Genomic DNA, 15,505 nt, shown 5'->3' with positions numbered 1-15,505 from the left:
CACCACAAAAGCAGCCTGTGATGGCACACGCAAAACACTTGGGTCCATCAATTATAAAAGCAACTGACCTTCACTAGACGCTTCATGTATTTATCCATGATGATCTCGGTAAGGGCCGGCTGTCCCACGAGCCCAGGCGAGCACCTCTGTCACGGAGAGGCCACAGGCTGACAGGCAGCCAGCAGCAAGCCCCAGGTCCTGCCCCAGAGGGAGCGCTCCCCGGGCTAAATCAGCGTGGTGGCTTCCTTCAGTTTGGTTACTTCTGCCTCTGCCCCTCTCCTTGGGCAGAGTGCAACACAACCAGCGCAGGGATGAGGATGGCTGATTGCCCCCCTGCCCCCAGACAATGGGACACTAACGGCGATTTCATGCAAGGTTTCCTCTGCGTTTCAGTGACAATCATCCTTAATTCCCTTGATCCTCAACCAGGCTCTTAAGCAAAAATGTAAATATGTTAATGACTGCAGCAGCCATCTGACTCAAGATCTTAATTCCCTGGCCCAAAACAAGCTTTTTCCTCCCTCCCCCCGCTTTCTGTTCTATTTCTTCCTTATTTAAGGGCAAATACTCCATAAAGCAAAGACACCACATCAAAACTTCAAGAAAAATTTAAGGAGAGGGGGCTACAAACTCTGATGGAAGTTGGAAATGGGACTGAGAAAAGAAAATGAAAACTCAAATTGTTTCTCCTCTTTAATTAAAGAGGCATCAGCCACGGCTGAGTGAACAAGTAGGGTGGAGGCTGATGCTGCAGACAGACAATGGGTATCTTGGGAAAAGGCAGACATTTCACATAGCGCAGCCAGCTGCTCCTCTCCCCCCATGGCAAACAACCCTCGGGGGCATCAGAGCAGCTGGAGAGTCAACAGCTGAACTGGGCACAATACGAGGACCTTTGGCTGGCTTTGGGATTGAAGATCTGCCCCAGGAACAGAGAATTTTCTACCACCCATGGTTTCACACATCGTCTTGGCACGAAGAGAATATATCACTCAAACCATAAGTTGTGTTCACGATGGGCAAGGCTCCAAGCAAATTTATCCAGTTTGGTTGTTGGCTCTGGGTTGGATCATTCCCTTCCAACCTGAATCGTTCCATGGTTCAGCGGTGCCTTCGGCTCCTGGAAGAGACTAGCCTGGCAGTCAGGCCTCCTGGCACTGACCCCAGCTCTGCTCTGGACTAGGAGGCAGGTTCTGAAAATGCACTGCCCTGAGTTTTAGCTTCTCCTCCTGATATACGGAAGTGACAACTACTGCTTTATCTCCCACCACAAAAGAGCTGTCAATAGATAGACTGCTTCTTGGTCATATTTAGCCCCTTCCCGTGGCTGGCACTGGAAAGGGGAAGTCAATTGCTTGCAAAAATCTTTTTGCCTCCAAAGTTTTCAGAAACAACTCTCAGCATTGCTGGCTTTGAACCCAGACTGTTAGATGGCACAGGCTCTGCAATCTAGGGATGTCAGCATGTATTAAATACTCCCAGACTATCTCCAGCCTCAAGGGCCATGCTGTAGTTAAATCAGAGTGTCCAAGTCAATATGTGGAACTGACAGACTCCAAGTCCAAGCTGTGAAAAGGTATCTACAACAGGCATTGAAAATGTCCTATTATATGTCTTACCAGACAGAGCTCATTCTGTATCTTCCCACAGCCTCTGTGGTCACACTGGGAGCCCACTTTTTTTTTTTTTTTTTTTTTAACATGGCAGAAGGATATGTAGCATTTGCTGCTTTGATGAGGATTAAAGGAACAACAAGGAAGAAGGTGAAAGTTGGTCTTGTAATACATACGAGGGTAAAAAGCAGGGGTTGTTCTAACAGGAGTTCCATCACTGTCTGGTGGCGGTGACCTTCCCAACATCTTGATGATCCTGAGCTCTCTTCTGAAAGTGGGAAGTGCACACGCGAGGAGGAACCCTGATCCAGAAGAGCGGCAGGTCAGTGAATACCCCTCCACCTCAAAATCCAGCTGCTCACCACTTAGAGTCACCTAATCTGAGTCCCATGAGCATGTCGGCAAAACATTAGTGCTGCCTCCCTGTTAATAATGAATTTACCCAACACCACCCAGACAATACAGAGCGATTAAAGGCTGTCCAGCTGTATTTTTGACACGTGCTAGATTGCTTTGACCTGAGGTGAACTTGAGGGCTGGAAACATCACCCAGCTCTCAGGATCCAGATCGCATTTAAGCACAGAGGAAATACCCTAACTCACCAGACTGGGCCCCCAGACAGCACCTGCTCCACAGGAAAACTGCTGCAAGAGAGCACAACATTACGCAGCTCAGCATTTGGTCTCCAGGACGAGAGGCGTTCGCAGACCAGATGGCCCATCACCTAGATATGGGTAGCTGTTTCACCGCATACAGCACATGGCAAAGTGGAGATGGCAGGAGCTGGTCTAAGATTCCCTTTTCCTTGAAGACCAGAATAGCCTGAAGGACCCAAGTCCATCAGCCAGCTGGCCCATCTGTAGAGGCATTTCTGCTCTAATTTATTTCTTTTACTGTCTCAAGCACAGAGACAAGTATGGGTCCTGGAGTACTACCATCTGCTGTTACCTTCTGCAAAAGCATTTTATCTAGGCGGACACTGGAAGCACTAATTTGATACGAACAGGAGAATAAAATGATTCAGGAATGCAATGCTGCTCAGTTGTTAGGCAGATGGAAAAGAAGGCTTTGGGACCAGGTTTGATTCTTGGTATTGCAAAGATTTCTGGAGTGAAAATCTCTTGAGAGAGATTCTTTTCTCAACCCAGAAGCCTCTCACAGTGCCTTGACTTCCCCAGCTACCAGGCAGAAGTGATGGACCTGTGCCTGCGTGACCCAGCACAGCAAGTGCTGTGGAGTACTTACAGAGCACGACTGCGATAACTACATCAACAAAGGGCAATTAGCAAGCCACAAGGCCAAGCAGCACAGGGAGAACATGAACATAACTGGTCTTCTGCCAAGATTTCACATACAGAAACTAAGCAGCCTTTCCAAAACCAAAGCCAATGACAGCTGGGTCAGGGGCTCATCAGCTAGACCACACTGAACTCCTGCCCTTGCCTCCTTGGCTCTGTAGAAGTTTAGATCCCAGATCAAGCCCCCATAGACATAAAACAGGCCAAGCAAAACCTGCGTTCAGAGATCCCAGGAAATTCTGACCCACAGTTTGCTGGGAAGTCTTTCATTCTCAGCCAGGTAGCCAAATCCATGTTTCTGCCTCCAAGCGCATTTTTAAATGCACCTCTCTCCCCTCTCCTTCCTCTGTCTGTGGGTTTCTTGCTGCAAGTCCTTCCTAAGACACTAAGAGAGAGCCAAGATGCACTCACAGGACCTGTTGAATCAGCTTTCAGTCTTCTGCTGATTCGATGACCCACCGCTCTGAGCAAACCCACTGCCGCTCTCCAGATCAGCCTCCTGGCAGAACACTCCCAGGAACCAGCCTCCAGTCTCAGCTGGGAAATTACACAGTGTTCAAGCCACCCGGAACTGAATTATTCAAAATGTGCCACTGTGCTGGCTTTGAAGCCAAAGCCACACCCCAGAAAGAAGCCAGGGTAAATAGAAGCTCCATTATCAACAACACTGATGAGGAAGGAGATGCAGCACTGAAAGTGAGGGAGATAATTACATGATTAATGAGACAGCATGGATGGCAGGAGATGCCCTCCATTTTGCCACAAGGCTTAATGCAGAAAGACATGTTTATAGACTGAGCCTTCTCCACTACTGCTTCTTCCTCTTCTATTATTTATGTTAGTGCATTAAAACTAATGGAAAGAAGCTGAGGCACTCTAGAACGATTTTTTTTTTTTAAAGTGGAAACATGATTTTTAATTTTGTTCCAGCACTGGCCACATGGCATACTTTGCTGGATAGACATCCTCAGCTGAAGCAACAGGCCAGACAAGCAGGGCAGGTTATGGCCCAGTCTTGCAAGTCCTAAGTCTTAAATCACCAGCCCAGCTCTGATGCTGACTCACTGGGCAACCTCAGGCCAAACCTCCACACAGCTGGGTCTCTTTGCATGCTCTGCTGGTCTAGGTCTGGCATTCTGCTCACTGGAAGGGGGGTGGCAGGAGAAAAAGAGAGACCTTAACAATAGTAACATGTACAAATCCCTACCAAAATACCAAGTAGCAGCAATGTATGAAACCTCGAGTGCACTTAAAACCAGAACTGACTCTGCAACTTCCTGAACTTGTGCCACGTTTCTGAGATGGAAGCTTCATCTTGTCCACAAAAACATCACTTAGTGACTGCCCCAACCAAATCCAACCTAACAGTTAAAACGTTTCCTTAAATCCTTTCACCAAATCTTTTCAGATCTGCTTATCAGCACTGGCCCGAACATTTTCATACGTGCAAATGCCGAATCTCTTCTCCCTTTTCAATTCCTCTAGCTTTTAGGGCTCAGATTCCAGTCTGATTAAAATAAAACCCACATTTCATTTAGTTGATGTAAAGTATTAAATATCAAAAGCTGAAAACAGCAACACACATACTACCCTGACACTTGATATACTCATTTGTTACCACCACATAATTATTGCTTATGTCTTTCTAGTAGTGTTTTATTGGAGAATCTCAAAATCCTGTACGAATATTTTTTAAATCTTTCAGGGCTTCTACATGGTGATGGGACATAGTGGGAAACCCACTTCATTCAGAGCTGAAATGCAATACATTCTGGGCAGGATGCTGCACTTCTTTGGACTACATAGCTTAGCATGAGGCATAGCGTGCACAGTCAACCTCACCGTCTGGAAACAGGCAGGCTCTAATCACCGGTTCTACAAGGAAATTTATGAAGAAAAAAAAGGTAGAATAGCTATTCAGCTGGGGCTGTATTTCAGGCCAAGCTCCTGCAGTCAGACCCCTGCTTACTCCCAGGTTAACTAAACGTACACAAGTATTTCCTTAAAAAGCACTGCAATCAACAATGCCTCCTGTCACAGCAGAGTCCCTGCTGGTAGAGGTGAGGCAGAGAAGTCTCATTCCAGCCAGGGTTTGGTCCAACATCAGCCTGAGAAGCAGCAGAGGTGGTACCAGTGCAAAGAATTCAGTAGTTGCAGTGTTTCTGTTCTGTATCTGGACAGAAGCCCAACGACTTATCTCTGCCATACAATGACAATGTACTTTCTGTCCCAGCAGTAACCCTCGAGAACGTTACACAGCAGTTGCTAAAGTTAGATAGTTTTGAATCAGCAGGTCTAGATAACTTGCATCCAGCAGATTTTAAAAAGACAGTAATGATACTGACTTTCTGCAAGTCTGGGAACACTGGAGGAATATCAGGATCTGCTTTTTACCTTTCTTCCACCTTTGAATCAACAACAAAACCCTTCCAAACATGCTCTAAAACTGCTGTCCACACACAGTGACAGATGCCCCCACCACTCCCAAACCTGCAAGGCTGTGACAAGAATTTAATAGGATGAGCAGGTCTGTCAGCCTGAGCGCAACCCAGAGCAAACGAGCAGATGACTGACATGCAGTAATGCGCAATTGAAGGAGGAATGGTCTAACACCAGTTAGAATGGCTACAGAAGTTAGCTTACATTGAACTGGTGTTACCTAGATGAGAACACAAGCTTGGTGCAAGGTCCCTGGTATAAACAATTTCCGCAAGGCATCTGACAGCACCAGACAATGCTGTGTTTGAGGACTTAACTGTGACACAAATTCAGGCTGTCACACATTCAACATGCTAAAGTCTGGTTATTTGATAGGTCTTAAAATAAAACTGAACTGGAGAGCTACCATCACATGGAGATGCTGCTAATGGGGTCCCATGACAATTTGTTCTCGTCCCAACAGAATTATTAGTGACTTAGGAGAAATAATAAGACAACTCTGCATAATGCTCACAGATGAGTTAAAATAGCAAGTTACTAAGCATGAGCTGGGTCTTTCTGGTAAAGCTAAATGCTTGCAAACAATACATATTACTGTAAAAACAAATAGAAAACCACATGGCCAGGAGCCAAGAATGCCAGCCAGCTTACAGCACAGGGAATGCCATCTTCAGAAGCAGCCACTGGCAGGGGGAAAGCCCTGTCTGCTGTTACACTGAGTGCTCTCAAGGTAACCCTGCCTTCAAAAAAAAAAAAAAAAAAGAAAAGGAATGTGACCAGTAGGCTTGTAAATGAGGTGACATTACCGCTGCATTTGGCACTATGTCACTAGTACAGCCTGCCTGGCTCCACTGATAGGCTCAATTCATAAGCTTATGAAAGGGGAGGTTAAGCAATGACTTGATCACTGTCCAAAAGAACCCACAAAGGGAACAGAAATTTGGCAGTAGAGGATTCCCCACTATGACAAAGGCATAATCACGTCTAGGGGCTAGAGGTTGAAGCTGAACAGCATTAGAGTAGGAGGAGTTGGTTGTTTTTAGTATTAGCAGGTGATATGGCTCACTAACTTCACTGGAATTTTTGCAATTGAATTGCAAGCTTTCCTAGGAGATGAGGTATAGCTGAGGTCAAGACTGCTCAGAAACTCTTCTGGCCTTCATTGTGAGAGACCAGACAATCCTAACAGTCCACTTCTGACCTGACTGCAAGACGTTAACCAGGTTCAGCAAAACCTGAACCAAACAGATGGGTTTTAAGCCCCAACTAACAACTGCTTTAACATGTATAACAAGAATGACCCACCTACGGCAGAATTCAGAGCATGCTTCTGGTTAGAATGACCACCACTGAGCAGGACTCCAACTAACCAGACTGGGAAGCACATGAAACTTGTATGGATTTTACATCTGGTTTTGCTCAGTCACGGGGACTAGAAGCTACCAAAGAAGCTCCTCTGCTTTCCAAGCTGAACTGGAGTGGATGGAAGTGTTAGCCTCGTGAAGAGGAGACAGAGGCACTGCAGAATTCCCCATGATGCCTTGCAGGTACCTGGTGTGACTCTGCTACAACACAACATAAGTGCACCAGACAGGCTGGTTCTAAATGGAGCTCAGAGCTGGAAGTATTCAATGGTACAGGTTAGAGTAATAATTAAAATTTGAGAGCAAGCAATCCTGGCTTACGTCTTTCCAGGGTAATCACAAGGGTTACAACTGCAGTAAGGAGCCGGATTTCTGAAAACTCCGGTGGCTCACATTGTTTCTTAGGATTTACATCCAAATCAGCCCTGGATGGCACCCAGGCTATATGTTCCTTGCATGGAGGGCTGTGAGGGACAGCCCTGCAGCGTTTGTGCCTTTCCAGCATTTCCTGTGTCAAATATACTTTGGCTTAAGGGTAAAAGAAATCTGTCTGAGTGCCAAAGCTGCACAACCATTGATCAGAAAAATCAAGCTACATATACGTCCTTACAGGATGAGAGGGACAAATACAAGGCAAGGCAGAGCATTTCCAGAGTTCTCTGCCTCAGTTTGTCACGTAGACACAAAACTTACCAGAAGTTTTAAACCAAATCATGATATAATAACAACTGTGGAACAGGGTTGCAACTAACTTCACAGAAGGAAATGCTGTCTGTGCAGACTCCCAGCCCCAGCCTCACAGCCTAGCAGAGCGATTCTGCCTGCAGGCACCAAAACGCAGGGCTGGCCTGGGGTGAGCTGTGCCCTGCAGGTGTAACGTCACTGCGGGGCCCAAACACGGTGAGCAGGGAATCCCTTTTACACACTTGCTTGCCTGACAATAAACTGTACCACAGCACGGCTCGAAATCCATCTTTTAAACAGTTTCCAGGGGAAAGGCTCCTTCCCACAGCACTCCCAAGTCCCCACAGAGCCTGGCCCTACCTGAACCATATCAGGGGCTTTTTATTGTCTGGGGAGACGGGGGCAGATATTCCCTTCACAGCCTCCCACACAACAAAGTGCCTGTCCTGTCAAACCCTCCCTCCTTCAGATAGCCGCTCTCTTTGCCTGCCTCCACCTTATTTCTGCCTTCTTTACTGAACTACGCAGACTTTGCAGGTGTACAGGGCTCACAGGTGCTTTGAAGTGCACTTACTTCCTCTGACAAGCCTGTGCACTCTTCCCAAGCTCTAATACTCCCCTTTTCACTTGAACAGTCTGGCTCGAATGCCATTTAACCATTCAAAGCTTAAGTCCCCATGGGCATCCACAGGCGAGCAGACCTCCCACTTAGTTTTCCAGCCACATGGCAGCAGAGACGTGCTCCTTCAGTAGGCTCAGGGGATAGCTGCACACTGCCAGCACGGGTGCGAGCTGTAGGGGACCAGGTACACAGCAGGCTCAGGGATCTTTAGCAGAAGCCCGTGGTCTACGTTTGCTGTGCCCACATCAGGAGCATGGAGCTGTGGCTGCACTGAATCTTAGAAAGAACAAGCACTGGCCACTGCGAGTTGCAGGCTCTATTTTCTGGGCAACACTTCAAACACACATTCAAGTGCAGAGATGGCTCTCCACAACTCATATGGTGCCAGCACCAAACGGCCCAAATGCAGGTGATCAGAAGAAGGAAGCAGAGAAGGCACAGGCAACAGCCATAATTAGAGAGAGAGCATAATTAAGAGAACAGGAGTTGCATTCCTCAGGAATAAGAAATTCAAAGCGGCCCCCCATAGAATCACCTTAGAACTGAAACAACTGAAAACAAAGAGGAAAACAAGGCAGGAGGGAGAGACAGGGAGACTGGACTGAAAAGGAAGCTTTGGAAGTGGCAACACTTCTCTTAGTCATGCATCGTTCTTGCATCTCTGGGAAGCGGGAAGAGAGGGGAGAAAAAAGTCTTCTCACCTGTGAGTGTAATCAGAGAGACAAATCCTCCTCAAACAATCCCACTGGCTTCCACCGGGGATTAATTAGCCCACCAAGGGGGATCAACTTCTAGCAGAGCATCCTCACGGAGCATGCTGCAGACTGCTGCACGTCGGACAGTCACAGAGAAGGGAGTGCAAAGACACAAAAGGAGAACTGCAGAAGGGGCAGGAGAAGAGGGCAGCTCAGACTGGCTGAGAGGAAGCCCGGCTGAATGGAGAAAGGCAAGCAGGGATGTGAATGAGCAAAAAGGTGATGAATGGTAGGGAGGGCATGGAAGTTTTACACAGGGCAGAGAGCAAAGACGCTCAAAGACACTGAATAGGGAAGAGTGAAAGATGCTGCTTGAATGGAAGGGGGAAGAGGGAGGAGAAATGAGGCAGAGAGAGAGCAGAGTGGCACACAGCAAAACAGTGCAAACAGAATAGCTTCCCGCACAGACTTGACAAGGCCTTAGAGAGAGAGGCAAGTAACACAGCATGAACTTTAATCCAGGAGCAGAAAAGCTGCCTGGAGCAGACAGTGTTACCATCGTCTGTCCCTTTATAATCCCTACACCATCAGACACCTCCTTTGCTCCCAGCCAACGAATTCTCATGAACCCAGCCCAACTCAAACAGCAGCCACCAACAGCCAGACAGCCTCTATTAAAAGGAGTTGTAGCAAAACTGAGCCAGTGACATGGAAATAGCTGATGGATAAAGCACAAAAGATAATTAAAAACAGCAACCCAACAGATGCAAGTGTAACACTACCCTAAAAGCAGGACAAGATGCAGTTTATACGTGTAACACAGGAACATTGCTTATCACCAGTGTTGTTTGCAGAACATTGCTCCCATTTCTAAAGCCAGGATAATTTTTCCAAAACAAAACTTTTCCAAGTAAAACTTGGAGATGTCAGCATTGCCAAGACTTCCCTGTGAATTTGTCTTAGCTTTGAACGTTGACCATTTAGAAGAAATCCTCTCAAATTCTATAAGGCCAAAATACCGGGCAACAGCATTTTCAAAATGTTCCATTAGAAAACTGTCATTTATGTTTATGCTGAGAGTACCAACATAAATGGCTCAAGTCAAACTAAATATTTTGCTCAAAGGGAAACAAAACTCCTTTTCCCAATCTTTTAGGTAACTGCAGACAAAACTAAGTGTTATTATTCACCTACCTCCACCCTTTCTACAGCTGGGGAAACTGAGGCATTTAGAAAAGAAGCAGTTTATTACTTGAAGCTCACTTGCAGAGCTGAAAACTGGATCCAGTCCCATCCCTTTTGGGTGTGCAGGTTAAGATAGACCAAGGTGTCAGTAATCCTCCTAAGTCTGGCAGTCACCCTCTACATGATCCTATGCCAAATCTTGTTTTCCCAAATGCAAAACAAAAGATATGGTCATGAACTCGACAAGGGGTAGTGTAAGGCCTTAACTTACAGCCCTTTATTTCATGCTTAGAAAAATCTTTCATATTTGTCAGGAACAACCATTTGAAAGCTAATTCAGTGTCTGGAGCTCATGTTTTGTTGCTCATAAATAGACTTCACTGTCACACAAGCTAAAATGAGAGGTCATAGAAATACAGTGGAAGGTAGGACACAATTCTCAAAAACAAACACAATGGAAAGGAAAACAAATGTAAATCTAAGACTTGACCCTATTCTGCCTTTTCAGCACATCATGGAAGTCAAACATACAGATTGGCTTTTAAAGTGTTATTAGAGAAACCAAGAGGGGTCCATCTCTGCCCCAGTTTGAGCCTCTGGGTTCTGCCCTCTGCCCCCCCTTTTTTTTTTAAAAAACGTTTCTCGCACCAAGCAGGCATAAGAATATCAATGCAGTTACTTTCAAGCAAAAAATGTGAGCATCCTGGAGTCAGAGCACAAACAGCAACTCATCTGGGAAGAGACATGAAGATATTTTTCTCTCCTAATAAAATAAGAAAGAAATTCCTGAAAAACCTCAGCTGGATCATCAATCCCTCTCAGAGACAGACAAAGAAAACGTCAGATAGAGAATTGGAAACTGGCTGTTAACAGTCAGGTCTCTAGCACATACTGCGTTTTGAAATGATAACCTGTGCTGCCACTGTCTGCTCAGGAGACAGAGTTCAACTTTACGTACTGGGAACCCAAGGCAGAGAGGCTTCATTCACCCAGGGAGCAGGAGACTTCCAATACTACTGTAGCTGAGATGAGCTGCCTGTGCTCCAGCCACCTCCATGAAGCACTCCTACATTGCCAGCTAATAACTGACTAGTAAAAAACTGGAAATTGCCAAATACAAAAGGGGATGGGGGGCTATGGAAGGATTAAGACAGAGTAAAGGTCAGAGTACCTCCAGCAAGTACACTAAGGTTGACGGTTCTCATTTGGACATCTCATCTTGTTTGTGAATGAGTCTGTCCTGGTAACAGCAAGGACATGAGACCGATGTGTTTGCACAGGCATACACAAACAAATGGCAGTGCCAGAGGGGCTGTAAGGGTCTCCAGAAAGGCTGCTCTGCCAAAGCTGACAAGCTTGAGCATTGCAGCTTCACAGAGCAGTTGAGCCCATGGAGAACCGTAATTGCCAGTAGAAGAGCGTCTTAGTTTTCCATCTGCCAGCCTGGGTACTGGCAGATCACATTACATATGGCACTAGGGGGAAGGGTGAGAGAATATGAATAATTCTCAGTTCAATGAGAGGAGCGCGAGCTGTGCAGCTGCTGCAGTTCAAGCAAGCCCTAACAGCACCAGCCATTGCTTTGGGTCAAGGGATCATACCATTTCAGCCTGCTTCCTGATTTGTGCTTCATCCCAGCTGCTCTCCTCTCCCTTTAGTGCCTGCCTGCAGGAACAGCTAGCTCTCTGGAAGAAATCCATACACAAGGAGAAGAGGTTACATGTGCCTGAGGGAAGTGACAACACAAAGCAGTTCACTGCTTAGTCTAGAAGCATTCAAGCAGGGTCACCATCTACTAAAAAGAAATACATAAATACATAGATAAACACCATTCAGGAGAAGGATTTCTTAGATGGGACAGCCAGGAGTTCAGGTATGCTTCAGCTTGCTTGATTCCACAACTCTGGGAAACTGGCAGCTATCACCACTGAATCAGACAGACTTGTGGTGCCAGCAGCTGACAAGTCAGCTGCTTCCAGGATGCTGTAGCATCCATGCTGGAAGGGACCAACCTGTCACCCCATCCCACACCCAGCCTGGGAACTCTAGTTCTTTCCTGCTCCCCAAATCTAAGTGTCCCATATTAGGCAGCCAAGGCAAAGCCACTACCACAGGCTGGGCAATCTTCTTATGCAAATGAACTCAGGGTAATTGGGACAGTTGCAACGAGTCCCTGACAATGTTTGCCTTTGTGCAAGCCCCTGCCAAATACAGACTGAGATGCTTCCTAAGGGTGGCGGTGAGAGGGGGCTGGGCTGGCGGACAGGGGTGATAAGGACACACGTCCTGCCTAAATGCAGCGATGCTCTCAGAGGAGTGGAGCTGACAGGTGAGGAAGGAGGCAGATGCTGCAAATAAAAGTCACTGACTGGAAGTCTCACAAATACTCAGGGAAACACAGCCGCTGTGGCAGATCCACAGCGCTGTCCCCCACATTACAGCCACGGACAGAGGAAATTCCCCAGCCTTCACCCAGCTAAGGACCTCAGTCCACAGGACTCAGGTATCCCAGGAGAGCTCCCACCAGAGCCAGGTCCCGACGTAACACAAACACACCATCCAGAGCAGGCGCTGACAGTCCCGCACCGACTGCTCTGCCTCGTGGTTCTCTCGCTTCAGCCCCATGAATCTCATCCACGGGCTCTATTTTTGTTGTAGCCCTCCAGGGCCCGTGCAGCAGCCGTGGAAGAAACCTCCACAAAAAGCCACCCCACCCTCCACCCCCCCCCGAAATCCTGCCATGCAAACAAGCCTCTTCCCACCCAGCGCCACAAGGACTGAATGGAGAGGGACTGAACCCCCCTGCCCACCCCTGCCTGGTGGTCTTTTTGTCTCGTGACCTTCCCCACAAAAAACACAACCCCACAACAATCGGGCAGGCAGCATAATGTGCTTCCCAGCCCTTCAAGGCAAGCTGGGGAGGGAATGAAGGGAAAGCTGAAAGGATGTGGGGACGAAGAACGGATAGGCAATGAAATAACAAGCAGCGTTGTAATTCTTACTTGCATGGCTCCGTAAGCCAGAATAAGAATGGTTTTAATGAAAGAAATAAAAGAATCTTTGAGCTATCTCAAAGAGCTTAAATTGACTGGGGAATGCCAACTTGTGGGATTTTCATTAAAAAAAATAAAATTAAATCCAACAATATTTCTAACCCCTGTGAATATCTTTTAACCTTTTCTCCAAGAAGTCCTAAAAAAAAAATTAAAAAAAAAAATCGAGCCCCTTGGTGCAAACTCTGCTGTTTTTTACTTGGCTATCTGTGAGATTCAGAGTCAAAGACAGATCAGATACAAGATTTTCCTTTAAACTGATAGCTATTTTTTTTTTTTTTTGCAACAGCTCTAGCTGTAGGCAGCATCAACATACATGGAAACCTTCCCTGATATAATGATATAACAGCTTGAAAGCACAGAAGATTTCTGCTGGTCTGTCCTAACTATGGGGAAAACAAATCATCACTTGTACTATTTGCAGCAAGTAGTAAACGTGCCTCCAGACCACGCATTGTCCTCGCAAGGTAACAGATACCCTTTGGTTACTGCAGGACGTGACTCCTTTGGGAAAAGAGCAACAAGGGTCTCCGAGACCTTGTTAGAGGCAGATCAGGAGACTAACAAGGTCAGGGGAAACTCCTGCCTTTTGAAATGCCCGGGGATTCTCCCCAGCTCCTTGTGCTGGTACAGGAAAAGACCAGACTCCACAAGAAACTGAACCAAAGCAAAAACCAAATACAATCTCTCAGGGCCTATTTAACCTCTCAGTGAGGTTAGTGGGACCTTTGGCTATGCTTCAGGGCACTGGAAATACAGACTTAGCGCCTTTACAAGAGCAGGAGGCTGTGCTTTTGGAAATCCTGGCAGCCAAGGTGGTAACAGAAAGCAAGCAAAGCTCCAGGAAGCACTTGCATGATTTACAGACAAGTTAGCCACCTGGGGAGCACGTTACAGTAAGAAACGACCTCTCAGCTACTGCCAGCATGCCACATGATGCCGTTATTACCCATATCCTTGATCAAAGTGCTGCACAGTAGAAAACCACCTGATGAGCCAGGTATGGAAACACTTTCATGGGATGGTGCAGACGATGCAAAGAGACTGAAAGTCTCATAAAAGGCCATACACAGCTGCTGCGTGCATGAGGCTGGGCAGCTGGCCCCAGCAAGGGGGAGCAGAGCTGTGACCAACTCTTGCCCATGCCCTGAGATGAACTGGAGTAACTGGAAGAGCAGCAGCAATGAGCAGGCACACAGCTGGCAAACTTCCCACTGCAAGGATACCGCCTCCTGTCAATCCACTCCAGCCCTAATCCCCTGTGGAAACATCCCATCAGCACCACGCTAAGAGGCAATCTTTCAATCCAGATGCTAACAATTAACGATAGCAAAGATGAGAGAGGGACAGATAGAAAAATACAACCAGGTGCTGCTCATCACACTAAGGAGGTGCAGAGGAGCAAGACAGGAGCCCAATAAGCAAGATATTTAGCCTTGCTGAGCCCTGCAGTAACTACTACATACGAGCATGCACAGGGCAGCATGCCTACAGTGCCAGATGTAAGCTGGTGACAGTCAGTGTCGCTACTCGTTCTCATGAGAATGGAAGGAGCTGTGACCCAGCTGCAAAAGCTGCTTTGGGATCTGCATTATTTCTGTCCCATATGGGGTAGGCACAAACCTGCTGCTGGTTTGAGGATTTGCACCATGAGTCTGGGTATTTTCCCCACACAGAAGGAAAACTCTGCTTTTGACTCAGCTCATTTCACGAAGATTTCAGCAGAAGCCATATTAAAAATTGAGGTTGCTCAGGCAATAGCAGATCATGAGCACGGTTAGCACATAAGGAAGCAAAATACCTCTTAACTGGAAGCTGGCTGTCAGCATCTTCACCTCTTAACCCAGGGAGGGAACACAGCTAAAAAGAAGCTGCATCTCCCACAGCCCGGGCCCTTCCTGAACACCGAGCACACTTTTCCCTTAGCATTTCTATGCTAGAAAATATAATTGAATAGATAATTGCTTGTTGTAGCAAGCAGGGAAGTACAACAGACTGGATTACTTAGGCGAGATTCATTCCTTTCCTGTTGTATAAAAATTAATTTTACTTTATTTTAGTCTTTACTATGACAATGAAAGTTATATGGCCATTTTAATTGGCCAGCACTGCTTGCTCCAGCAGTTCTCAACTCTGCCCACAGTACAGTGCTGCCTTCCACAGCCCTAAAGAATGGCCGATACCTAAAAATGCCGAACACATCCAGCCACCACTGAAGTCAGTGACTTCAGATAAGGCTACCAAGACCCCTGAGCACGGAGGGACCAAGCCTCCGGAAGAAAAGCAGCTGAGTTTTGCCTGCATACTTGCCTGATGCCCTTCAAGCAAACACAGCAGATTTTCACAAGGTAAAAGACGGGCTAATACCAACTCCCAGCAGCCTGCAAAGCCCTGCCATCACAACTAGCTGACTTCAGAGGCAGGACATCATCACCAAGCACCCCTACTTGCCTCTAGGGATTTTTCAAACACCATGGTATTGGAAAGAAGCGCCACAAAGGTTCCACCTGCACCCCAAGCCATCCGACACGGGTCCTCCACCTTGGTTCTG

The 15,505-nt window shown here is 46.8% G+C and overlaps 1 protein-coding gene across 21 annotated transcripts in view; it reads right to left on the bottom strand.

Moving 5' to 3' along the window:
* Positions 1 to 15,505, bottom strand: part of RHBDL3 (rhomboid like 3) — a 72,154-nt gene that overhangs the window by 30,209 nt on the left and 26,440 nt on the right. For 7 of the 21 annotated variants that reach the window (XR_007163536.2, XR_007163537.2, XR_007163534.2 and 4 more), the window contains exons 1-3: positions 11,503 to 11,540; positions 2,217 to 2,258; positions 1,790 to 1,915 (exon numbers count right to left, since the gene is read on the bottom strand). The exons of 3 other annotated variants lie outside the window; for them this stretch is intronic. Coding sequence is in view for 9 of the 18 variants with exons in the window: in XM_048064631.2 (XP_047920588.1) it covers positions 1,790 to 1,915; positions 2,217 to 2,258; positions 11,503 to 11,505 (171 nt within the window). In the remaining 9 variants the exon portion in view is untranslated. Of the gene's footprint in view, positions 1 to 68; positions 1,131 to 1,789; positions 2,189 to 2,216; positions 2,259 to 11,502; positions 11,587 to 15,505 lie in introns of those variants that run through there. 11 more of the 21 variants (XM_048064631.2, XM_048064632.2, XM_048064638.2 and 8 more) reach the window with 9 other exon arrangements.

The sequence above is a fragment of the Anser cygnoides genome, chromosome 19 (assembly GCF_040182565.1).
Source record: "Anser cygnoides isolate HZ-2024a breed goose chromosome 19, Taihu_goose_T2T_genome, whole genome shotgun sequence".
NCBI lineage: Eukaryota > Metazoa > Chordata > Aves > Anseriformes > Anatidae > Anser > Anser cygnoides.
The sequence above is the reverse complement of the archived record's forward strand: the minus strand, read 5'-3'. Positions and strand labels throughout refer to the sequence as shown.